Source organism: Balaenoptera borealis, assembly GCF_965194805.1.
Source record: "Balaenoptera borealis genome assembly, chromosome: 7".
Lineage (NCBI taxonomy): Eukaryota > Metazoa > Chordata > Mammalia > Artiodactyla > Balaenopteridae > Balaenoptera > Balaenoptera borealis.
In genome coordinates, this window is record NC_138864.1 from 57103775 (window position 1) to 57129388 (window position 25614).

Here is a 25614-nt window from a genome sequence, read left to right on the forward strand (position 1 = left end):
CTGGCATGAACAATATGTAAGTATCCTGTTTTTTCAAATAGGATACTGTCCAGTATCCCAGGTGCTGAACATCTTTGGAGTAAAACATGATACTAGACACATGGTGCAAGGTCTCTGTTACAAAGAGGACTGTGTAGGACATGTGACTGATTCTGCTGTCACATGTGTTTGCATTCTTGTCAGTGTGCCTGAGGACAGAAGATACATCCCCACATTTGCAAGAACTTGTATGATGTTTTGTATCTTCCTGTTAATAAATGTGGTTCATTGGCATATTTGGTCTAAACTTACTTTTATTTTAACAGACCACCTGATAACCAGATGCCATGCAGTATACACTCAACTCTAATCTCCAAAGGCCACCGAATGTTGAATAGCCAGCTGGATCAGGTCAGTTTAAAATGATTGGTTTGGTCTTTTTTTCCCGTTGCTTTCTTAATCCTCATGAAGAAAAGTCTGAAATTTTGTCATTGTCATGTAAGTACCTGTTAGATGTTATGTGGGTTTCTGTTAAAGAATAGTTCTTATCAAAAGGGAAAGAGGAAAATTTCTCCTTTCTCTAGTTTTATTTGGTAGTTTGTATTACTTGTGTGGTGCAGAGAGGGAGTATATAGTTAGGACAGCTAAGAAGCAGCAAGCTAAGAAGCCAATCACCATCTCTGATTGGCTTGCCTGACTATGCAGGTCGTATACCTGAGGCAGACAGGTATTCTTCTTCCAGGACTGGGGCAATCCCCACAATCTTACGTGTCAAGATTGTCTGTGTCCCCCGCATCCTGCAAAAGTTGCTCACAGTTTCTGCCCCTCACTGTTTTCTCCTACCTGTGCATGTAGCAGTGACTGCTTGGTGTTCCACGATATTATGAACCAGATACAGACAAGTAAACTCTAAGGGTTTTTCTTGATCACATGGTAATTTCCATTCCATGAGGGAAAGGCAAGAAAAGATTTTTAAAGCCTTGATATTACAAAATACTTTCCAGCATCATTTCAATGTTGGCTCTTTCTATCACACTACAGTCCAACGAGATTCCATTAAATAAGGTCAAAGGTGTATAACTTTCCTTTTATCTGGTCCTTCTGTAGTCTCCATCCTTGGCGTACAAGCACAGCATTATATTTGAGATGACCTAGGATTATATTGATTCTACAGATCCCAGGGGATGGGTTCCTTCAGAAAGCCATTAATAAAACATCTATAACTCCACTCCTGTTACCTTCTGAGGCATAACTGAGATAGCAGAAATAATCTAAAATGTTTATTAGTTTCCAATAAGGGAAAGTCATTAAACAAATGTAGGGCCATTCAGAGCAAATATTCATCTTAAAAACACGAGGGCAAATTAGATCAGTTCTTTGCAAAAAAAAAAAAAAAAAATACACACAAAGGATTTATATTTTGTACTTGCATTTACATGTTTGCTAATTCATTCCAGTTATGTTTTAATTGTAAGCATCTTTATAATCAATACTTTATCTTCATCATTTCAGGGCTTCAAAGTTTTAATTGTTAGTCTTCTACACTTTCAAATGTGATTGTTATCCTTTTATTTCACATTTATATGATAAATATAAGGGAATTTAGGAAGGAGGAAAGTTCAATGTCAAATGGAATTAAAATCCTAACTTGAAAAACATGCTAGAGAGCACTCACAATTCTTGACTTTTTCATCAACTCCAATTTCAAATATTTGTTGTACGATGACTTTACTTTTTCCTTTCTCTGCCCTGGAAGAAAAGCCGGCAATATTTTAATATTATGAAGCTCTTATATTCGCTCTTTTGGTTGATTCTCAGAAAATGCCTGCACAGTCTCACTGTATGCCCAATGCACAGAATTTTTTAAAGGCGTTGTTGTTTTTCTTCAGGCATGTACTTAATAATATGAAAACTACTTGATTACTAAAAGACTCAACTCAAAGGAAACTGATTTCATCTTCTCACGTCTATGGTTTCATTTGTAAAAGGCTGAAAATGTGTACTCCCTATATGCATGAAAAATAGCCCAACACATAATCTTTTATTTACTCCACACAGCGTTTCCTATTTTGAATCTGTGGATTCTAATAGGATCAAATTGTTTTCCCTTGTGATGATCTTGTAATGAGGGTGCTGCATAATTGGAGGAGTAATTGATTCAAAAGAACTGGGAGTTGGGGAAAATAAGTAAAAAAAATTCCTGGAACTATTTACCCTAAATGACTCCAAAAATGATACTTTACATTCTAAATGAAGATAAAACCAAAACACAATGCTGTTTTTTGCTCAAAATATTTTAAAGCATTGTATTTGGGGCCCAGTGAACGAAGAGCTGTTGGAAAGCTATTTGTGAGCATTGCAGCAACAGAAGCAGCAGCATGTAGTTCAGGTAGAATGAACATGAATGTCAAAAAGGCTTCTGTCAGAAGGAAAATTCTGAACCCTGATAGTTCTCACTTCCAATTATAGTAGCAGATACAGTATCAAGAAAAGACTGCAATGAAATTCAAGTGCTGTACTCAGCTGATGGCTATTCTTGTGTTGCTTTCTCTTTTAGCAAATTAGTCCTTCCAGGACCTATCTATTGTGTAAAGGTCTTGCATTTATGTATATTGATTTTCCCTCTTCCACAGTATAATATGTTATTATATGTGATCAGCTAATTTCTCCCTGAGTCTTTTTTGTATGACAAGGTAGGATTTCGGACATTCAAAATCAAATGTCTAGCTGTTACATTTCCGGTAACTTCAGAACAAGCTTGATATATGAGAAATAGTGGTAAAACTATCTGAAGGTTGATGAATCTCCATAGAGACAAAAATAATGCAGAAATAGATCAACAAATATCATTAATACTCCACCCTAGTAAACAAAAGGAAAAGTCATTAAGATAACACTCAGCAGATGAATAGACATTTTCCCTTCAATCTAAGTATGTAATTATTCTAGAACTGTAGGTATATAAACTATATGCTATTATTTTGTTTGCAGTTACATATGCCAATGTACTCAAACTCAGTGACCAAGGAACTTTACTGAAATGGTTTTTAGCTTTAATTTTAAGTCAAAGGGACAAATGTAAAAGAAACAAATTAATACAATAATTTTTTTTTTAAATACAGGCATTTATAGGTGTAATGAAAGTTTACCTGTGCCCTTTATGAGTTACATGAGAGTAACTACATAAAACCATAGCATCATGACACTAAGTCCTCAATTAGTTAATAAAAGTTAATTATGTTTAATATTTAATTTTTGTTACTATGACAAGAAAGCAATAAAATAGCTGATAGATCATTTTAATCACAAGGTTTGAAACCAAAGGGTAGTATGGAATTAATCAACAAAATTAAACTAAGCACTCTACTCACCTGAAGTTTAAAATGGTGCTGGACTTTGAGACCTATTTTATTATCATTTAGGATTATTTTTGTTAAATTACATGAAGATAACTATGTATTTGAGAATATGAAAATTTTTTCAACCAAAATTATGTAAAGTATAAACACATGAGCTCATAGCTGATGAGTATAATGAAATATTTTTCCCTTGACCTTTTCTATTTTATCTAGTTTGATCATCTATTTGAGGAAAAGCTCTTGAAAAGCTATTTAATAAGTAATAAAGTATCCCTTTCCAAAAAGCATAGTCCTAAGGATTTAGAAATGTAGTCCTGAGGATTAGAAAGAATTTACTTAGGAGGGAAATTATATAGCGATTAAAGAACACTACTGCTACAAATTATATCAGGGATTTTACAGAGGGATTCTATTTAACTCCTTGAATACTGCAGCATTAAAGCTTAGGGTATGATGTTACCAAAGTGATTATATTATTAAAAAGATTGGTAAAACCCAGTTACCAGTATGCGAGAATGACACTGTTGTTTTAAAGGATAGCCAGGTTGTTCAATATTATTAAAGTCAATAATAAACAGAGTAGAAAGTAAGCAAAGGAATTCATTTATATTGTACAGCTGGAAAAATATCTTTATATTTTGAATTACAGAACTTACACACACACCTACACACACATATTCTTTTAATTAACTCATTCACAGAGACTAATTAATATGGCAGAAAATTAGCACTAGTTATAGTGTCAATAACTCAGCTCTATTGAATTTTAATCCAAGCATAGAGAGGAATCATTTCCAGGGAAAAAATATTACTTTTTTTTTTTTTTTTTTTAATTTATTTTTGGCTGTGTTGGGTCTTCATTTCTGTGTGAGGGCTTTCTCTAGTTGCGGCGAGCGGGGGCCACTCTTCATCGCGGTGCGTGGACCTCTCACTATGGTGGCCTCTCTTGTTGCAGAGCACAGGCTCTAGACGCGCAGGCTCAGTAGTTGTGGCTCACGGGCCCAGTTGCTCCGCGGCATGTGGCATCTTCCCAGACCAGGGCTCGAACCCATGTCCCCTGCATTGGCGGGCAGACTCTCAACCACTGCGTCACCAGGGAAGCCCCAAATAATACTTTTAAATAAAAATTCCTTGCATTTTCAAAATTTAGTAAGCCAGTAAGATGGAATTTGGATTCTTCAGTAATTCAGCTTATTCAGATAAATCCAAACGTCTTTAAAAGACTAAATGATTTCAATCTAGGAACAAGCCTAAACAAGTTTTGACCTTTGATATCTGAAAGTTGTTATATCAGCCTTGTTTACAGAAAATAAGAAAGTACTTGAAAATTAAGACATTATAAAGAGAACAAAACTGTATTTAGTCTATTGAAGCAGCTTATCAAAAAATTAACATGAAAAGCATTTTTGTTATGAAATTTTTAAATAATACAAAGCTTCATGTTTCATAAGGAGCACACTCAACCAAACCTGTTTATAACTTCATATCTTATAGTTTCCACTGGAAAATCATCTCTATAACTATAGGCTTGGTCTTTCGTAATATATAACTATAAATATACAATATATATTCATCTATCTCCAATATGCAACTTGGAAAACAAGAGTGCTTTGACTCTTTGAAATAGAGGGATAGTAAATTAAAAAATCAGGAATTCCCACACCTGCCAGAGATGTAACTCTTCTTTGTTGTTACATGTCATAGATTTGGAAAAGTTTCTGACAAGAGTGTGGATGTCAAGGGAATAGGCTACTAATTTCATTTCCATACTGATTGATAAAAGGTTATGAGTTGAGTCACATTTGTCAAGTAACATAGATCCTTTTTTGATTTTCCTTTTCTTCAGTGCCTGGAGCTTGGTAATAGGTGCTTTTAAAACATTTATTTAAATTTTAAAAAAAGGTAGAAAGACTATTTCTCATTAATCTGGAGGAATAACGCAACCTAAAAAAAAAACAAAAACAAGAGGAAGAGGCATCCTGTTTCACCCAAGGTTATGGTGATGTTACCTTTGTAAGAGCAGAAGACATTACTGACCTCAGCCTGGTTTGTATTTGAGAATATTCTATATATTCCTTATGACAGTTCAAATTCAATAAAAACCACCCCTCTAGGGAGGTATAGAAATGTACTGAAATGTGGTTATTATACCCGGCTCCATTATTGCAATTCATGCCTGTCTTCAGCTTTAGTACTATTGAGGAGATCAGGAATACTGGGCTTATCTTTTGTATTTTCATACTATGAGATGACTCTCAAGTCAATATAGCTAACTGTACTTTTCCTTTTAAATCAAGAGTTGAATTCTCCATTGGACATCGGTACACCTGACCAATATCGATTGTATATTCCCTAAGACCAACAGCGTACCATGTTCAGTTTACCCAAAAGTAAATACATTAACTCCTCCTCTCCCTCACTCTATCCCACACCTAACATTCCTTCACTATATACTTTTTCTTGTTGGTTACAAGACACTTGTAAAGAAAGTAATTGTCCTTCTAATACCCATTTCTCCTTCTTGTTTGGTAGCCCAACATTAAATATATTCAGAGTGGCAAAGTGTTCAGATAAAGTACACTTCCCAGCCACCCTTGCCACTGGGTTTGACCATGTTACTAAGTTCTGGCCAAAGAAATAAATGTGGAAGTTGTTAGGTGAGTATTCTCTGAGCCTTTTAAAAGGGAGAGAAAAGGCTGTGCTGTGCTCATTTTGGCGCTTGCACTTTCTGCTCCCTGCGTGGTATATGGAAATGGTACTTGAGCTGCAGCAACAACCCTGGACAATGCGAAATCTAACGAAGAAGAAACACAGATGGTGGAGCGGCAGGTTGAAGGAGCCTGAGTCTCTGTTAACACTGCATGGCTATCATCTAGGCCGAGAATGCTTCCCGCATTCTGCTCATTGCAGAGAGAAATAAACTGCTGCTTATTTTAGCCACTGTTATTTCTGGTATCTGTTACTAGCAGTAGAAAGCGATTCCTTACTAACACAGTACACAGAGCTCCCAAGAGTCCTTCTAGAATTTCTCTCTCCTCTGTTATCCACCCCAACAACCAGTTAATCACCAAGTCCTGTCACTTTAATTTCTTAAATTTATTTCAAATTTTCTGCTTTCTCTACATCTCCACTTTCATTGCTTTAGTTCATCTGTCATCTGATACCACACCATTAGTTCACTTGTCATCTGATACCACACCATTGCTGTGGGCTCTCATTTACCTGCTTTCAGCCTTACTTCCCTAGGGCATAGCATCCCCACTGCTGCCAGAGCGTTCTCTGAAATGATGATCTGATCATAATCCTCTCTGCTCCCCCTCAGGTTCAGATACCTTCCGTGACTAATTTCCAACCAGGTAATGTTTTTTTAGAGTGCCAAAAAAAATATGAATCTTGAGTATTGGCCTTGTCTCTGGTCTTATGCTCTAGAAGTACCAAAACACTGGTAGTTCCCTGAATACCCCTCCAATTCCTTGTCAGTGCTGTTTATTCTCTGGAATGCCTATTTTCAGGCTGTTGGTTGTAAAACTCTTATCAATTTAAAACATGTTTAAGTTTCTCTTTGAAGATTTCATGACTCCTGACTTGTTAAGCACAATCTTCACTCTGTAAAATTCATTGTACACAATTCTATTGTTTTATATCACACTGTATCATTATTATTTTTTTACATGCCTGTTTCATTTACAAGACTATGGGCAATCTAAGGACAGATAGAATGTATTTCTCATTTTCATACCTTGTACCTCCAGTTTCTGTCTCAGTGTCTGGGGAATGGTTGTACAGGCCGCTCAGGAAGTATTTGAGGAATCTGGATTGTAGTATAGCTCCTTTCTGAGATACTATTAGTTAACAAACTCCCAAGAGATGATGGCATCATGGGTCATCCTAATGGAGGCCCAAATCATTCAGGATTATTATCAACATTAAACGACCATTGGGACTATCTTGCACTAAGCTACTGTTATGTTTGGGCTAGTCAAAGAGCATGGGTCTTGGAAAGTTAGAAGAAAAACAGGTGGTGGCATAATGATGTAAAGACTATTTTGCTACTGTAAATGATAGCAACATTAGCTCCCCTTTGCAAGTAAATAGAACAGGTTAATTATGAATTAATATTTTACTAAAATTCTTCTCTATCAAGCTTCATTAAAGAGAATTCATCACTCAGCCCGTTTTCATAGGTTTAGTTCTTCTCCATATCATTTGGTTGTGGTTATCTTATCATTCAGGCCCAGCTAATAGATAACAATCATTTCTATTTTTTGAAATTCAGCAAATTTAGCTACTCTTAGTACTTAATATGTTTAAATGTCTTAGATGTTTAGAAAATACTTAAAACAAGCTTTACTGTTCTGAAATACAATCTCCTTACCAGACACATTTTTAAAATTATTTTAAGAGGAATAAGTTAAAGTACATTAGATAAAATCTTTGGCATTCAGTCTTCAGAATTTAGTGGTTAGTAGAAAAGCAATCATTTTCTGCTAATGCTTTACTTATTAGAATTGGGTATTTGATTTCCCCCATTCTAGTCTATGATAATCACTATCAGAGGGGCCCAGTTTGGAGAACAACCCATTATTTCCACAGTACTATTGGTGTCCTTTCTGTATAGTAAATCAGAAAAACAAAAAATTTAATTTGGAAACTTACTCAACAAATAACCTCGCTGACTGATCTACTCATTGCGCTGCTCTTGCAGAAATATTGCTGTGTGAACTCTGATGTAGGTAAAGTCAAACAAAACATTATTTCTTGCACCCTCAAAGACTCCAGGCTGTCTATATACTTTTTGTTGTAAATAAAATAGACTTTTTAAAGTCTATAGAGATGCATGTTTCACATTTGTGGTAAAATTTTTTCCTCTGTGCTTCAATATTGGCTTTAATAGCACTAAAATTGCTGGTAGAGAAAAAAAAATTCTAGTCTTACTCCCCAAAGAAAATGAAATTTGAGTAAATAGGCATGAGGATTATTTGATATTTCGTGATATTTGAACCTGCTTTTTAACCGTATGCCATGGCAGTTTCCCTAGCTGAATTTTAAGTTACTTTCCTAGGGTCATAGAGCAAGTAACTATTGGAAGTAGGATTCACTTCTAGGTGAGCTGGTTCTGGAGTTTCCACATTAACCATTTTTTTCTGTAGTGTCTCCAATGGACATTATATTGATATTTAACAAAACATGTTCAATTCAATTCAAAATGATTCAACAGAATTTATTGAGAACCTACTATGATCTAGGCCCAAGATGCCTAACTCTGTAGAGCTCAAATCTGAATAAGGAGGTACGATGGACAATTAACCTAATAAATAAATAAATAGGTAATCTACTACTCTTTTAAAAGATTGTAAGCACACTATGGGGGAAAAAAAGACGAAAACAAAAACATAAAGAAGAGCAGGTGTAAGGGAGACTGAAATATTTGGGAATGGATTATTTCTGAATTGTTTCTTATTTGTTAACCCGTACCCTCTCTGAGTAACAACTTGATCAACCAGAGAACAGTGCTTGTATACAGTTTATATAGATATAATAAAACGAAATCTTCCAGCCTCCACTCATTTCCAAAGTTATTTAGGTTAGCATCTTTTCTCCTACCCCTTCAGTGAGGTTATGCCATGTATTGTATATAATCAGATGTTTTAAATCACAGTCTGCATTCCGTCCTGGGATCTGATTTCTTAAGTGATTTTGGTTTAAAACAAAGTTTTTCCACCAAGGTACACTTTTTCTGCTATAAAGTTCTATGAGTTTTGACAAATGCACACTGTCCTGTAGCCATCACTACAGTATCATACAAAATACATTTTCCCCACAGCTTATGGGCAGGCTTCCTGCTGGAATCCAGAATGCAGTCAGCAGGAACCACATCCTTTTACCGCATGGGCTCTTCTTGTATCTTAAGTCTGCTGGCTTTCAGACTGGAACCTATACCGTTGGTTCTCCTAGTTTCAGGCCCTTGGACTCAGACTTGACCTAAACTTTGATTTTCTTGAGGTTGCCAACTGCAAATCTAAGGACTTCTGAGCCTTCATAATTCTTTGAACCAATTCTACCTTCTGTTATATATTCTTCTGAATATATATATATATATATATATATATACACACACACACACACATATATGTATACATCCTATTGATATCCTATTTTTATCTGGAAAACCCTAACTACTAATACAATAGCTTATTTCTTTTTGTATTTATATTATATTGTATGGATGTACTCATTTGTTTATCCATTCACCTATTGAAGAACATCTTGGTTGCTCCCAGCTTTTAGCAATTATGAATAAAGCTGCTATAAACACTCAGGTGTAGGTTTTTGTGCAGACATAAGTTTTCAGCTCGTTTGAGTAAATACCTAGAAGCACAGTTGCTGGATTGCATGCTGAGACTTTGTTCAGCTTCCTAAGAGATGATCTTCTGAAGTGGCTATACAGTTTTGCATTCCCACCGGCAATGGATGAGCTCTCTGCAATCCTCACTTCACTTGGTATCGATTTTTTTGCATTTAACCATTCCAGTAGGTGTGTGGTGGCATCTCATTGTTGTTTTACTTTACATTTCCTTAAAAACAAATTATTTTGAGCATTTTTTCATATAGTTATTTACCATCTGTCTATCTTCTTTGGGGCGATCTTTGTTTATATCTTTAATTGAGTTATTTCCTTATTGTTGAATTTTAAGAGTTCCTTGCATATTTTGGATACAAGTCCTTTATCAAATATATGATATGCAAATATTTTGATATCATATTACACATTCAGTTCTCTGTCTTTGGTTTATCTTTTCATAACATATTTTTTTAAATGGTTAACCTCCTAGTTTCCAGGATTGTAATAGTTTGAAGCAGCCAAGAAGCAACGGCACTGAGATCTCAGTGGACTTGTTGACAATAACTTTATGGAGGTAATTTTTTCCGAGGATGAGAGCTCTGGTCCAAGGCCCAAGTGAAACAGCTGCTCAGCCCCCTGGTGGTTTGTTTAACATTTCTACAATGTTATTATCCCACCAAGTGCATGGGAAACAGTAATTCCAGGTCAAGCTAAGTCAGGTATCACAGTAGGGGAAGGATGTTATGATCCATCGGTCCTGGAGGAGGAGAACAGGCCCTTTTCTGCTGATTCAGAATTGTGGTCTTTTCAGGTGATAGATGATACAAAGAGAAGTCATTTCGATGTTCTAATAGTGGAAATCATGATAATGAGTCAGAAATGCATCATCTTAAATACTTCAGTGGGAAAAACATAGAGGCTCAGAGTCTCACTTTAAGCCTCGAATAAATTTCAATCTTTTCCTATTCTCAAGAAACAACTGAGATAAGAATAATTTAGGGAGCCTCAAAACTAGTATGAAGAAATACATCTCCAATAAGACAGAGATCCTTCTTTACTATCTCCATTCCTTGCCTGTGTAAGGAATAAGAGCCATGACTCACCCTCACACACACTCACAGAGGCAAATCATTAGATATATAATAGTCTCAGGGTGTAGGGGTTAAGCATTACCTCTGGAGGGACGGAGCCTAGACCTCTTACCATCTTAAACAAAGGCAGTCATTCTTCCTCCTCAATCCTCTTAAAATTTTACATTTAAATGATCAGAAACAAGATGGAATGCAAAGTGTCTTTGCTCAGTATCTGTTCAGACTTGTCCTCTAGAACTCACGAGGTGATAATTTCCATACCCTCACTGCCCCATCTGAGAAAATAAGAACTTTGCTGCTAAGATGTGAGGGATGTTAAGGAATCTGCAATACAGCTAGAAAATAAGTAGCTCATATTCATTTTCTATTCCCTGCTTTTTCCCTATGAAATACAAACCAAATCCATGACACTAGCCACTGCCATTATTTAGAAACAGGTTTCCTGACTTACAGCTGAAGCCTCAAGGACAGCTATGACACCTTCATTTGTGGCTTACATTTCTCTTTTGCGGGGTGGGTAGAGGGAAGGCGCTCTATTTTGTTAAAACAACTAAAAAACAAAAAAAGAACTTCGTTCATTATTTAGATGCTTTCTATCATATAATCTAATTCTTAAGCTCACCAAGACAAACAAAAATTAATGTATGAGGAATTATTACCTTAACTAGAAACTGCTGCAAGGAACACAGTACTATGAAGTGTGTCTAAAGAAAGTTGAAAATCAGACAATATAAACAACTTGAATGCCAGAGACTAAACTGACATCCTAAAACCCTCAGTAATGTGCCCCAAAATGCAGCTGAGCTAGCCAGATCCTGATGAGACACACATGATTCCATAGGCAGCATGCTCATGGTGTGAGCTTTCCCCAAGTGTCCAAGCCCAAGCACCCAAGTCCAAAGGAGCAAACTTGGAATCTTTGGCAAAAAGATTCCAAGGAGAATCTTGGAATCTTTTTGTCTGGGATCTGGCTGCTGTCCCAATAAGATTTCAATTTATCTTGCCCATTCTGTGAATGCCATTTACCAGCTCTTCTTAAATTGGATGTTAACAAAATTTCCTTAGCACAGTTTCCTTGTGCTGAACAGAAAGAAGAGAATGCAAATACATGGAATTCAGAAACTGTTTTCAGACTTGCCAATCAGGTCTCCAACTCCCAGGAGAGTAGCCACCGTCTCCACACCTGGATGTCATTAAATTTCATATTGTTGTTTATGCCAAGATGGAACCTGAGCTGAATTTGGACACTCAAGATTTAGCAAGCACCTGGGACAACACTGCTGAAAAAGTAAATTTTGGAAATTTTGTTCTCTAAGTTTATACCACTGTCTTTTCACATAAGGAAATAAAGAACACTGCCTGTTGCCACTGCTTAAGTGACAACACTTTTAATTCAGAAAGAGGAGGTACATTCTCCCATTGTCTTTAATAAATGAAGTCTTTAATAAAGTGAAAATTAATCATCTTATGAATTTGATCACAGTAGGCATGAAAACTTCTAGATAAACAGTACCTCCAATGAGTTGGGCAGGAACATTGTCCTTGACGGGTATTTTAAGTTTACTGACAACATTTGCCTGGAGGGGGAAAAAAAAAAAGCATGTACATAAATTAGTGTTTACTTTTCAGTTTCCCTCCCACATTGTCTGTATGACAGTGTTTCCAGTCAGGAAAAATTACTCCCTCCAGGGAAAGTATCAGAATCTTGAAGAGAAGCAAGTATAGCTTGTTCAATAAGGTACATTCAAATTAAACTATTATAAATTTGGAAAAAAATAACTCTTGCTCTTTTAAATGCGAACACATAGTAATACTCCACAAAACATGCCCTAGGGCCTACACAAGGGAATACATCAAAATCTCCTGGGGGAAAAAAAACATGATATTTTTATATTATAATAATAATATGCAGCCAAGGGCTTAAAAAGTTTTAAAATAATTTACTGCAAGATATGACTCTTTAAATAACACTCTTTTTAAAATAGACATATCACATTTTACATATTTTCAAGGACCTTCAAAGTTTCCAAAGGACTATGACCTAAATGTTACCATTACAATGTTGCTCAAAACAGTTGCAAATTTTCGTCTGGAAAAGTCTAATGTAACTGATACACAAGACAGGAAAATCCATCTCATTCCTTTATAGCCATGTATACCTATTACCCATTTTTGTATAACTTTGCAGAGCCATTGATTTGTCCCTGCCGCATTCTCTGTTTACCAAATCATCTTGTATTTAATATAGTAGTTTACTAAGAACTTGAAAAGCCTACAAGATGCAAATCCCTGTGCCCTAACCTCAGAAATTCCTATTCATCTAGGTATTTTAGATAATTCTGAGGTAGTTTATGGGGAACTTTGGTAAATATTACATTAATGGATGGAAATCTGCTTCCATTAAGGAAAGGTAGATGATCATGCCAAAGGTTCTGAAGACTTTTCCAAAAAAATTCCCAAGTGGTTTTGGGCAATGACACCATTCCAACAAGTGCATGGTCTCCCTTGTTAACAACCTTCAAAGGCGAAATTTGCCTGGATCTATGAATTGTTACAAGTTTATTTTTCTAAGAAATCCACAGTGTAGTCACTTATGTTATAGTCTGTGATATGCTATTTCTGGCTAGCCTGCTGGTTGCCTCTTTTCTCTCTGCCAGAAAACTTCTGAACCCAGCTTGTCATCCCTACATGAACTACTGTCTTCTGTGATTTTTGCTACCTGCCCTCTGCCTGGCCTTCTTCCACAGCTCCATAGGAATGATGGATTACCTCCACCCCAGCTCCCCCCGGCCCCTTATTTGGAGATTCCAAGCTAGCATTAGAGTCAGACTAATGCTGACTCTATATATGAGCAATGACCACCATCCACTGAATAACAAGCAGGGGAGCAACTAGATGATAATCACTAAGTACACAACATCTTCCTGAGTATAGCATGTTGCCTGGAGATAGAAAAAGAGGAAGTAGCTCTAATGATTTTTGTCAGTTAAGCACTTGCTTTAGATGTAGAAAAACTTTTGGCACTAAGGATCATAAAACCCTGAATGTGTAATAGCTTTAAGTCTCTAGGGTGGTTAACATGAAATTCTACTGGAAGTCACAGAGATAAGTTAGAGTTATGAGAGTTATGTTTTCTTCTTCTTATTTCTTTTTACCAACTGAGAATGATTCCATTAACCTGGATTTCTCCTGCTTATCAATAAAGGCTAAATATCTTTGGGTTCCTTAGAGTGAGAGTTAAGGATCAGGGAGAAGGAAGAAATGAGGATTGTGGTTTCTTAACTCCAAAATTTTTCAGACATCCCATTGATATTCAAGATTAAAAACAGTGTAGTGCACGCTCTAAAATATATACAGTGCTACCTTCAAATTGGAAAAAGTTTATGCTTCTTAGTGTACATTTTGGGGACACATAATTTATCATTTAATTTATTTAAATTATAGCATCACTGAATTCAACAAAGTCATAATCTGAAATTGATTTTTAATTCATCACTCTAAAGAATATTGTCAATTACCTCTAAAAATATTTGTGCGTTTTGTTTACACAGAGAATAAGAGTTTATTTCTAGATGTGTTTTAGAATATCAACTTTGGTATATTAAAAAAGGTAATATCAGCTTATTCTTTTCATTAATTTAAAAATAAAGCTTTTATATTTCATAGAGTTTTACAGCTAACAACACGTTGAATTATTTCTAGCATCTTTGATGCTAATTAACATACTCCTGATAAGTTTTGATAATCATCTTTATAGTGTTAATAGAGCCACCTTCAGAGCATTGACTCTTAATTAGGAATTTAAGACTCTAAAAACCACTCCCCAGGTTTAGATTAAAGTAAGTTAGACACAGCATACTGTTTATTCTGCAGCATTTTAAAATAAATCACTATACAAACAATATAACACATTCTAAGAACGTCAGCTAATTAAATATAAATTCTAGAATAACAGCTATTTGATATTTTAAAATTTAAGTGTCACCAGACAAATCTTCAGATTATTATCAGATAATTACTGAATATTATTATTTGGATTTTGAAGTATATACGATTATTTTAGTTCAATTATAAAGTGTTCATTCTACTTCAAGAGACAAAAATGTTTAAATGAATAAAAATGTTTATAAAATTGAAATTATAAAAATTAAAAGATATCTCTAGTCAGAACTTAATAGTAACATAATGGTATTGATAATAAAAATAATAATGATAATAATTTACCATTATTATAATCACCTATGTTCTTACTGGTGGTAGATTTTAATAAATAAGATACCAAATATAACATATCTTACAGATCATATTTTATTTAGCCTCTCAATAATTAACTGATGCCCACTCCATCCTTCTTGAAGTATATTTTAACTTGTATTACAGAATCCCATGTTGTCCTGGTTTTCCTTTCCTTGGATTTCCGGTTACTACTACTCAGTCTTCATTGTAGTCAGTGCTTCTTCTGCCAATTCATTACATATCTGTGATTCTCTGGGTTCTTTCTGTCCAGGGCCCTCTTCTCTCATTGGGTGTTTTATCCATTTCTGAGTCTTCAACTGCTATCTATGTGACTCCCAAATCAAAATTCCTACCCCAAATATAGGTCTGACTACCCATCTGTCCATCCGTCAACTTACTTGAGTGCTCTATAGCAGCTCCAACTCTACATGTCCCAAACCAGCCAACCCTGTACTCTAGTTTGCAGGGATCAAGGCACTGACATAGGCATTATATTTAATTCTTTCCTCCCCTTCACCTCACACATCGGCCATTTCCAAAATACATTGATTCTAACACCTAAACATAGGAATCCACTCCCCCTTTCCATTCTCAAAGATACTCTCCTAGTCTTAGGAAGCCAATATTTCTCCAAAGGGTTTCCATAGTATCCTGCTAAATAAGCTCCCTGCATCTAATATAATGTCTCGGAATTACACTGCATTGCCAGAAAACTCTCTAAATAGAAATCTCATCCTGTCACTCATTCTTGAGCCACTTTAACCACCTTTGCATAGGTCCTGAGGTCTAAGGATCTCCATGACCTCACCTCTGCTTAATTCTCTGGCCTTGAGCATCATCACTTCCCAGTTCATTCTTTATTTGTTTATTTAAAAAATTTTTCCAGATTTATTGAAATATAATTGGCATATAACATTGTATAAGTTTGTGTACAACATGATGATTTGATATATGTATATATTGCAAAATTATTACACAATATGGTTAGTTAACACATCTATCACCTCACATAATCATATTTTGTGTGTGTGGTGAGAATATTTAAGATCTACTCTTTTAGAAACTTTCAAGTGTATAATACACTATTGTTACCTATAGTCACCATGCTGTACACTAGATCCCCAGAACCTATTCATCTTGTGACTGGAAGTTTGTGTGCTTTGATCAACATCTCCCCATTTCCTCCATCCCTAGTCCCTGGTAACCACCGTACTGTCTGTTTCTGTGAGTTTGGCTTTTTTTTTTTTTTTTTTTTAAAGATTCCACACATACATGAGTGAGAATAGGCAGTATTTATCTTTCTCTGTCTGACTGATTTCTCTCAGAAAAATGCCTTCAAGGTCCATCCATGGCTTGATTGCTCATTTATTTTTAGTGATGAATAACATTCCATTGTCTGCATGTACTACAGTTTATGAATCCATTCACTCACTGGAGGACATCTTGGCTGGCTTCCAAGTTTTGGCAATTATGAATAAAGCTGCTATAAACATTCATATGCAGGCTTTTCTGTGGACCTAAGTTTTCATCTCCTTTGGGTAAATATCAAGGAGCACAATTGCTGGGTCATTTGTATGGCAAGAATATAAATAGTTTTGTAAGCAGCTGCCAAAGTGCCTTCTAAAGTGGCTGTACCATTTTGCATTCCCACCAGCAATAAATGAGACTTCCTATTGCTCCACCTTGTAGCCAACGTTTGGTATGTCAGTGTTCTGGCTTTGGCCATTCTAATAGGTGTGTAGCGGAATAGTTCATTTTAAGAATCAGTTTATAGTTTATAAAACCTGCCTCTTCTCATTTGCTAATAATACATGGGTTACACATTAAATGTATAAATAGCAACAAATGTAATTCTGTCTGAAATAAGACTTGAGATGACTAAATAAGTCAAAATATGTCATGCTCTTCAACATAAAGATAATATTCATATATTAGTATGAATATTTTTATATTCCTCATAAATTTTCAGATTGAAGCATCAAATGTAAAAGTGTAATTTGATTGCATTAGAGGAATAGTGAGCCACTAGTCCCCTTGAAACACATAAGGACTGTTTTTTAAATACATCTATAACATAGTCAAACATAGGATTTTTTTATCAAAAAATACTGAAATGTGCGAAGAAGAAAAAGCAATATAGGAAATATTAACACGTTTTGAAAGAAAAGTTTTTAAAGAAAACTTAGCATTTTCAAAACTGTAGGTTATTTCTCATAATACTGAGAAAGGTCTTACTCCCAATATTACAAAAGAGAAACCAAATTTCAGCCAAAGTAATCAAGGACTTGAAAATCCCTCAGTATCAGTTTAATTCAGGTGATAGTTGAAAAGTCAATATGCTTCTTTAAGATTCTATGACATAGAAATTGAATAACTCTCCAAAACATGTCCACATTTATTACATGTCCTGAGGGAAACAGGTGACCTCAAAGTCCAAGACAGCATATACAATGAAACCTAGATAAATTATTTCTTCCACTTATTTATTTATTTACCGTATAGCATCCAGGCCCCATGTTAAACATTGTAGGAGTGCAAAAGTGAATCAGCTACAGTTCTGCCCCTCAAGGTGCTAATGTCTCACAGAGAAGCTAAAAATACTTAAATATAATCTAATAAAGTGGCAAAGGTCATCAGAGGGATAAAGGCAAAATATTAGATTAATTTAGAGCAGGAGGATTACTTCTGCTTGTAGGAAGTCTTTGTGGATCACGGTTCATAAGCAGGAAAGGAAACAACTTGAGCAAAGGAAAAGGAACAAAAGTGGGAAAGTGTGGGATGTAGATAAAAAAGAGCACACGCTTCAGTTGATTTAGAGCATAGAATGATTGAAATGCAATAGTAGATAATGTTTGGAAATACATACTGGGTCCAGTCTTTAGAGGACCTTGAATAGCATTGTAAGTGTAGTTCTGTAATTCAGGAACAGTGGCTAAAATATGAATCATATAATGTATTTCATTGAGAGATACCCTTAAGAGTAGATGAGAATATAATACTTCAGATCAGTATAAGGGCCAGTTCTCTTTTAAATATGTAGCAGTTCTCTTCAGAGGAGCACCAAAGATTAATGCTTCTCAAGCCATCTTTAGAAAGGGCATGGAATATTTGCACAACCCTTTATTCTCATTTCCTATTTATTTTAGTTTACTAAAAGAAGAATGTATCACCTTCAATTATTTGGCATTTCTTCTCTTGTAAGAGGAACTTGTTTATATGCCCATGCCAAAATTTCTGCCTTTCAAAAAAATAATTTCAACTATTAATAATATTTTTAAAAGTGTGATTCATTGTCATATCTCAGATGCTATGACTAGCCTATTACAATATATCATTTATTTCTCATAACGACTACTACAAGTATGGTATTATTGTACTAATTTTACACATAGTGAAACTGAGGATCTGAGAGACAAAATCACTCTTTCACTGTCTTAAAACTAGCATGTTAAGAAAGATAAGATTTGCACACAGGATACTTTGACTGCAAAATAAGCATAGTCTATCCACTATGACAGTGATTGAAAATGCGGTAAATTCAACCTCTGGTTTTTCTTTCATAAAAAGCCTGTAAATTTTATTAGTCTGGATTGCATCTTCCAATCAATTCCGTCATCTGAATTTCCATAATAGAGATCTTAGACAAAATTTCTCCTTATCTCTTTCTTCTCTACATATAACATGCATCTTTTATCAAGATCGATTGCTTAAGACTCAGTACCTTACACGATATTCATGATTCCCAGAGGAAATGTTCAAAATACTTACTGATAAGGCATGGCAGCCACCAGTCAGAACAGACCACCAAACAAGTAGGCTCAGGCATAAACTAATAGAATGGCAGCGCTGATACAGACCAGCTGAAATATATCTCTTGTCAATATTCCACTGGAATTGATAAACAGCATTGCCATCCAAACAAATTCCCAATTGAATGTATGCAATTGTATTGAATTGTCTTAACAAAGTCTGACTCTTGAAAGATTCATTCAGGGAGTAGTGGAGGGACTTTGGCGAGAGCTACACTTCATGCTCCCTGCTTAGAGCTACAAGTCTTAAGGGTAATCCCTCAGCTGTCATAGTCCGTTTTCACCAGTGGAAACAGGGATCACAACACCTACTCTTCAGTTGTTTATAAGGATGAAATTAATGTATGTCTAGGGACTCATAGCTGCTGACGCAGAGAGGCACAATCCTGGATGCTGTCCTTCACTCCCTGTAGTTCCTGCACTGGTTCTTCTCTTGTTGTTTCTCCAGCCTCTACCTCTTAAATGGACTGATCTAAAGACACGGTCCAAAGGGGAAAAAAGAATCTCTGCTCCAAAATAAACAGATGAGCAATATATTTTCTCTGTAATTCTTTTTTATTCACCTCATTCTAAATTCTGGTTTTTGATCTTGTCTAAACTTTGTAATTGCGGCTGATTTTCATCATGCTTATTTATCCAAAACCTTGAGGAAAAAATGGGCCAAAATGTCTTTAGACAGTGGCTCAGGAACCTTTGTCTTATAAAACTAAACTTGCAGTGGAATTCTCTTGAAATACCTTTTCTTGTAATATCCAGCCCTTAAAGGATCGTTCCCAAAGGATCTGTTCTTAGCTATCTTTTCTCGCTTAATGATTTTTGTGAGGCTCAGACTAGACAAATATGTAAATATTTTGCAGCACTCTATTCTACCTTTTGTTGTAGTTTGTTTTGTGTACATCTATTTCTTTCCCTCTGGATTGTAAATGAAGGAACCATGTGTCATTCATCTTAGCAGAGTGTCCGTGACTTAGTCCATGATTAAGAAATGCTCATTGAATTAAAAGTGAGATGGAACAAATACTGAAGTGAAAAAATAACCAGATATGCTAAATAATCTCCCCTGAGATACACATACACAAATTTTTCACTTCAGGTGTCTAAAAGTAAATTGTAAGCTATTAATAATCCATCCTGGGCTTCCCTGGTGGTACAGTGGTTGAGAATCTGCCTGCCAATGCAGGGGACATGGGTTCGAGCCCTGGTCTGGGAGGATCCCACGTGCCGCGGAGCGACTGGGCCCGTGAGCCACAATTACTGAGCCTGCGCGTCTGGAGCCTGTGCTCTGCAACAAGAGAGGCCACGACAGTGAGAGGCCTGCGCACCGCAATGAAGAGTGGCCCCCGCTCGCCACAACTAGAGAAAGCCCTCGCACAGAAACGAAGACCCAACACAGCCAAAAATAAAAATAATAAAATAAATAAATTTATAAAAAAAAAAAAAAAAAAAATAATCCATCCTGCTGTATTTTTAAGTATTCATGAATGGGGTAAAGCAAGGGTTTAATGACACAGTGTTTCACTGAGGAAGAGTCAAGGACAGTGAGCTAAAATATGCCTTGAATCCCACCTAGTTTGGGAAAGAGTGAAATACTCCCTCTCAGTATTCGTACACTTCCCTAACTGGGTTATTTTTAATGGCGCCTCTCCCCTATGAAGTATTCTGGATTTATTCCTAAAAGGCATCATAGTCATCAAGTAGCTGAGAGCAAGGCCATGACCTCTGTATATCCCACAATAATAGCTTCCTAGAAACGTGTCTTCCCAGAGAACAGAAAGAAACTACTTTGTGGTCACAACAGGGTAGGACTGTTATTTGCCCAAGCATAAGGCTCACACCTGGCTCTGGGGAAGAATAGCTAATGAGATAAAAGAATTACTTCTCCATTCTTTGCACCTGACAGGATATATTATTATTGTCTTTTTAAACATGAGGTATCAGTATGGACAAAGAGTTGAAATAATGCCAAGGGAAAAAATAATATGTGTGTTCCATTTCAGATTACTGCTGATGTGTAAACTGTTCTGTAACCTTATTGCTTTCTGGTCTGTCATAAAAATAGCACGTTCAGTGTGTTCTCCCTCCTAAGGATACTGGAGTAGCTCAGTAAGAGAGAAGGGAATGGAATGAGTAATGAAATGTTTGCCATGCAAATTTCAGCTCAAATAATGTGATATTTCATCTGTTGACTAATTCACATTTTATGAGAGCTATTTTTAAACATGTGCCTCCTTCTCTCTTGACTTTGTCTATGTTCAAGGGAGTCTGCCACACACCAAAAACATTGTACTCATATTTCGAAAATGAACTTATTCATTTGATAGAGTATTTCTAATTCATTTGTATCTGCTCCTGTGTAGTAACACTACTTTGATGAGATATTAGTTGCCTACTCTATCCTCTACTACGCTTAGAAACTTTACTTATGATTGCTTATTAAGGAGGGAATATGCTCATCATGCTTCCTCCAAAGATTAATAGCTTAAGTAAGGCTTGTTTTAAAAAAACATGCACAGCAAAATGTGTCAGACATAGAAAGACAAATACTGTATGATCTCACATGTGGAATCTTAAACAAACTCACAAACTCATAGATACAGAAAACAGATTGGTGGTTGCTAGAGACAGAGGCTGTGGAAAGGGGGTGGGAAAAATGGGTGACGGTAGTCAAAAGGTAACAAAACTTCAGTTTTAAGATAAATAAGTCATGGGGTTGTAACGTACAGCATGGTGACTGAAGTTAACAATACTGTATTGTATATTTGAAAATTGCTAAGAGAGTAGATCTTAAAAGTTCTAATCACAAGAAAAAATAATGTGTAACAATGTGTAGTGAAGAATGTTTAAGTTTATTGTGGTAATCATTTTGCAGTATATATATATATATATAATATATATAAAATCAGTATGTCACACATCTAAAACTAATATAATGTTATATGTCAGTTATATATCAATTAAAAAACCCCCATACCTCATCTACTCTACTGGAATAATAATTATACATAATGAATGTAAATATGGATATTTACTACCAAATCCAAGTCTAAACTATAACTTTAAAAATTCAAGACCCCAAATTTTGTATAGTCTTTTAAAGTTGAATAAATTAGAGCCTCATTATATAAATTAGCTCTATTTCCTTCATCTGAGCTCCAGATTTTTCACATTAGCTAATACTCATTTGTTAAGCTTTTATTTCTCTTGGAAAATTTCTAAAGGCAAATTGTCAGAAAAGGCAGGGCTGTGAATCAGAAATTAATCATATGCAGGTAGAAATCTCAGATCATATTTTTTTTTTTTTTTCAGATCATATTTTTAATGATAATTGGATCAATTAAGAATAGAAATCTGACAAACCACTTGTTTATTGTCCTATAGATTAAACACCACAGTAACATTTTCCCTCTTTTCAACCACTTATTTATTCTTTGTATGGGTATAATCCAAATCTCTTTACTATAAAAAATAAAACAAAACAAAACAAATATACATGTTTAGGTTTTGACTAGATGTCAAACTTCCCCACTCTGGTAGACTCTTGTCTGGCCAGCATCAATAATCCCCTACCCCATTTCTGGTAACTTCAGTTTTCCTTTGGAGAACCAGTCTTCTCCATTCTCAGTCTATGTGGTCATAATGATACTGACCTCATCCTCTAGCTTCATTGGCTGATCAGAGTAACTATGATTTGTCCATAATGGGCACAGGATACAGCTTGGGCTCAGGAGTCCCACCCTAAACTTTCACTGATTAGAAAAAGCATCTCTTTCTCCCCATGTTGCTAAACTTCTTGAAAATAAGTGGATATTCCAAGGTCATTCTTGGAGAGAGCCAATCTGAGAAAAGAGCCAGTGCAAAAGAACATAGAATTCAAAAATGGAAAAAGAGACATTTTCCCAAGGTCATTGCTGAGTTCCAAGATCTACCTGTGACCAGAGCTGCAGAAAACTGTACAACTCTGATGAAAAAAATCACAGATACTAATAAATGAAAAGATATTCCATGATCATGGGCTGAAAGATTCAACTGATTTGAAGATTCAACTGATTCAAAATCCTTCCACACAAAAGCCTGCACATAAATGTTTACAACAGTGTTGTTTATGATTGCTTGAAGATAGATGCAACCACTAACAGGTGAATGGATAAAAAAACTGGTACATCCATAAAATGGAATAATCATTGATAAGAGAAATGAGCTATCAAGACATGGATGAATTTTGAATGCATGTTGCTAAATGAAAGAAGCCAGTCTGAAAGACTGTATAATTACATAATTACAATTATATGACATTCTGAAAGAGGCAAAACTATAGAGATAGTAAATAGATCAGTGGTAGCTACAGGTTTGGGGGAAGGGTTGAACAGGTGAAACATGGGGGGTTTGTTGGGAGCAGTAAAGCTATTCTGTATGATATTCCAATGGTAGATACATGAATTTGTCAACCCATAGAATTGTACAGCAAAAAGAGCTAACAACATTTGTAAGCTTTAAAAAAATCATTTAGGAGGCTGGGGATCCCAGGAAGGAATGCAAGTTGTCAAAAGAAAATGTAACTGTATTACAAATGTATGAAACAACCTCACTAAATGATGTGGAGGGAAAGGTGCTGACCTAAATAACTTTGAAAATGAGTGGATTCTTTCTGTAAGATTAAAGGCAAAAGTACTGTACTTTAGTTGATAAAGTTCACTCCCACAAAAGTACTGGATTAACTTTTTTGATACTACTATACATACATATATACTAGAAGTGAATAATAAAGTAAATGGATGGAGCTTGGTGGGAGTCATGTTTTTCCTCAGTTGTAGGAGTTTATGGATCAAGATGGGGAGAAGGCTATAATGGTCCATGTGGAAATGGATTAGAGTTAAATATCAGTATTAACTCATGTTTAAATTAATGTAGGTATTGAAAGTCAGTTATAGACATATTTATAGATGTACATATACACAGGTTAGTTGGTGTGCACACCACATAGTTATTTGTTCTGTCAGCTGAGAGGACTTACAAGCAATGATACCCCAGTAGCAACTAGCGCACCAAGCATCCAGAACTTGGTTTCTAACACCATACTTACAAAGAAAGAACCAAGGATCCTTGGATAAATAGCTGATTCTAGGTCTCGGGCTGGAACCACTGAAGGAGATTCTAATAGCCAAAGCAAGAACAATTTGAGCATCAAAATAAATAGTAATGTATTATAATGCAAAATATAAATATCCGTAAGTTTATATTGATATAAATGAATGACTGAATGAATAAATAAATAGGGAGAAGAGACAAATCTCTTATGCAGAATAATTTCAAAGAATTTATGTAGATACTCCACCCTCAAGGATGAGTATCTGTTTCAACCTCAAGGAGTATAACTGTATTATAGTTGCTATGTATAATACAAATATATATGTATGTATATATATGTATATACATATATAATATAGTACTTATATATTATTTCTATTTTAACATAGTATGTACATATGTGTATGATATAGTGCTTTTGTATAATATATTTATATGTACCATATATATTAACTATATGTTATAAATATCATATACTTATATGTAATATATTTATAATTTTTAATATATATAATGCTTAGCACAGTGCCTGGCTCATAATCATTACTCAGAGAATGATAGTGGTGATGGTAGGACTCATAATTGAACAAATAATCAGTGACAGTAATTATTTAATAATAACAATGGAAGATATGCCCTGTAGAACCATTTTAGAAACCTATTGGGCAGCATCTATCAAAGCTGAATATTTGTACAACCTATGCCTCAGCAATCCCATTCCTAGGAGGTGTGTGTATGGGTGTGTCTCTGAAATGAGTACATATTTTACCAAATGGCATATACCAGAATGTTCATAATAGTGCTATTTGTAATAGTCCAAAACTAGAAACTCCCAAATTCCCATCAACAGTGGAGTGGGTAAATAAATTGTGATATATTTAAATTTTATGGAGTGGCATATAGCAATTAGAATAATGATATAGAGCTACATGCCACAATATGGATGAATCATGAATATAATGTTAAGTTAGAGAAGTCAAATATAAAAGAGTGTATGATTCCCCTGATGTAAACTACAATAGTAGGCAAAAATGTGTGTTGTTAGAAGTCAGGGTTCTGGTTACTTTTGGAGTTTGGTAGGGTGAATAGTTACTACAAATGGGCATAGGGGAGCTTCTGAGGCTCTTGATCTGGGTACTGGTTACATGTGTGTTCAATTTGCAAAACCCCATCAGCCTATACACTTAAGTGCACTTTTCTCTTTGTATATTACACTACAAAAATGTTAAAAACATAGAGGACACTGTGATGTCATATAAAGGTCATTGCATTTATGGAAGCTGTCAGTAACTAGCTGTAAGAGCCTGAGCTACTTCTGAAACAGAATTTATCCATTTACAATATACTACAGGGTCATTGTGAAGATTAAATAAAATTAAAGTATGTGAAAGCATCACAAAAAACTCAATCAGTATTGACCATGCCTACCTACGTAATAGGTTTCAGACTGCTGAATTATCAGTGTCAGTGATGTGGTGAAATGAGTGGTATATTATTCATTTTCAATTACTTTCCGTATTCTTTATCCAGAGAATGATTATCTCAAACTCAGTCATCAAGGGAGTTCTGTTTTTATGAGCTTGTGTCACATGGCATTACTCCCAAGTGGACATAAAATGAAATAAGATAAAATAAAATTTGCTTTCTCATGGTGTCAAAGGATGCCAATGCTATTTTGGGCAGTGTGTCTTGGTAAGAGGATTATTATCACT

The 25614-nt window shown here is 35.3% G+C and overlaps 1 protein-coding gene and 1 long non-coding RNA gene across 4 annotated transcripts in view; one reads left to right on the forward strand and one right to left on the reverse strand.

The window, feature by feature from the left end:
- Nucleotides 1-25614, reverse strand: part of LOC309631855 — a 173710-nt gene that overhangs the window by 147219 nt on the left and 877 nt on the right. The gene's annotated exons all lie outside the window — the stretch shown is intronic.
- The window catches only part of TMEM196 (transmembrane protein 196), a 229888-nt gene that overhangs the window by 118178 nt on the left and 86096 nt on the right, over nucleotides 1-25614 (forward strand). For all 3 annotated transcript variants that reach the window (XM_082398617.1, XM_082398615.1, XM_082398616.1), the window contains one exon: nucleotides 306-390. In XM_082398617.1, coding sequence (XP_082254743.1) covers nucleotides 306-390 — 85 coding nt within the window. The remainder of the gene's footprint in view (nucleotides 1-305; nucleotides 391-25614) is intronic.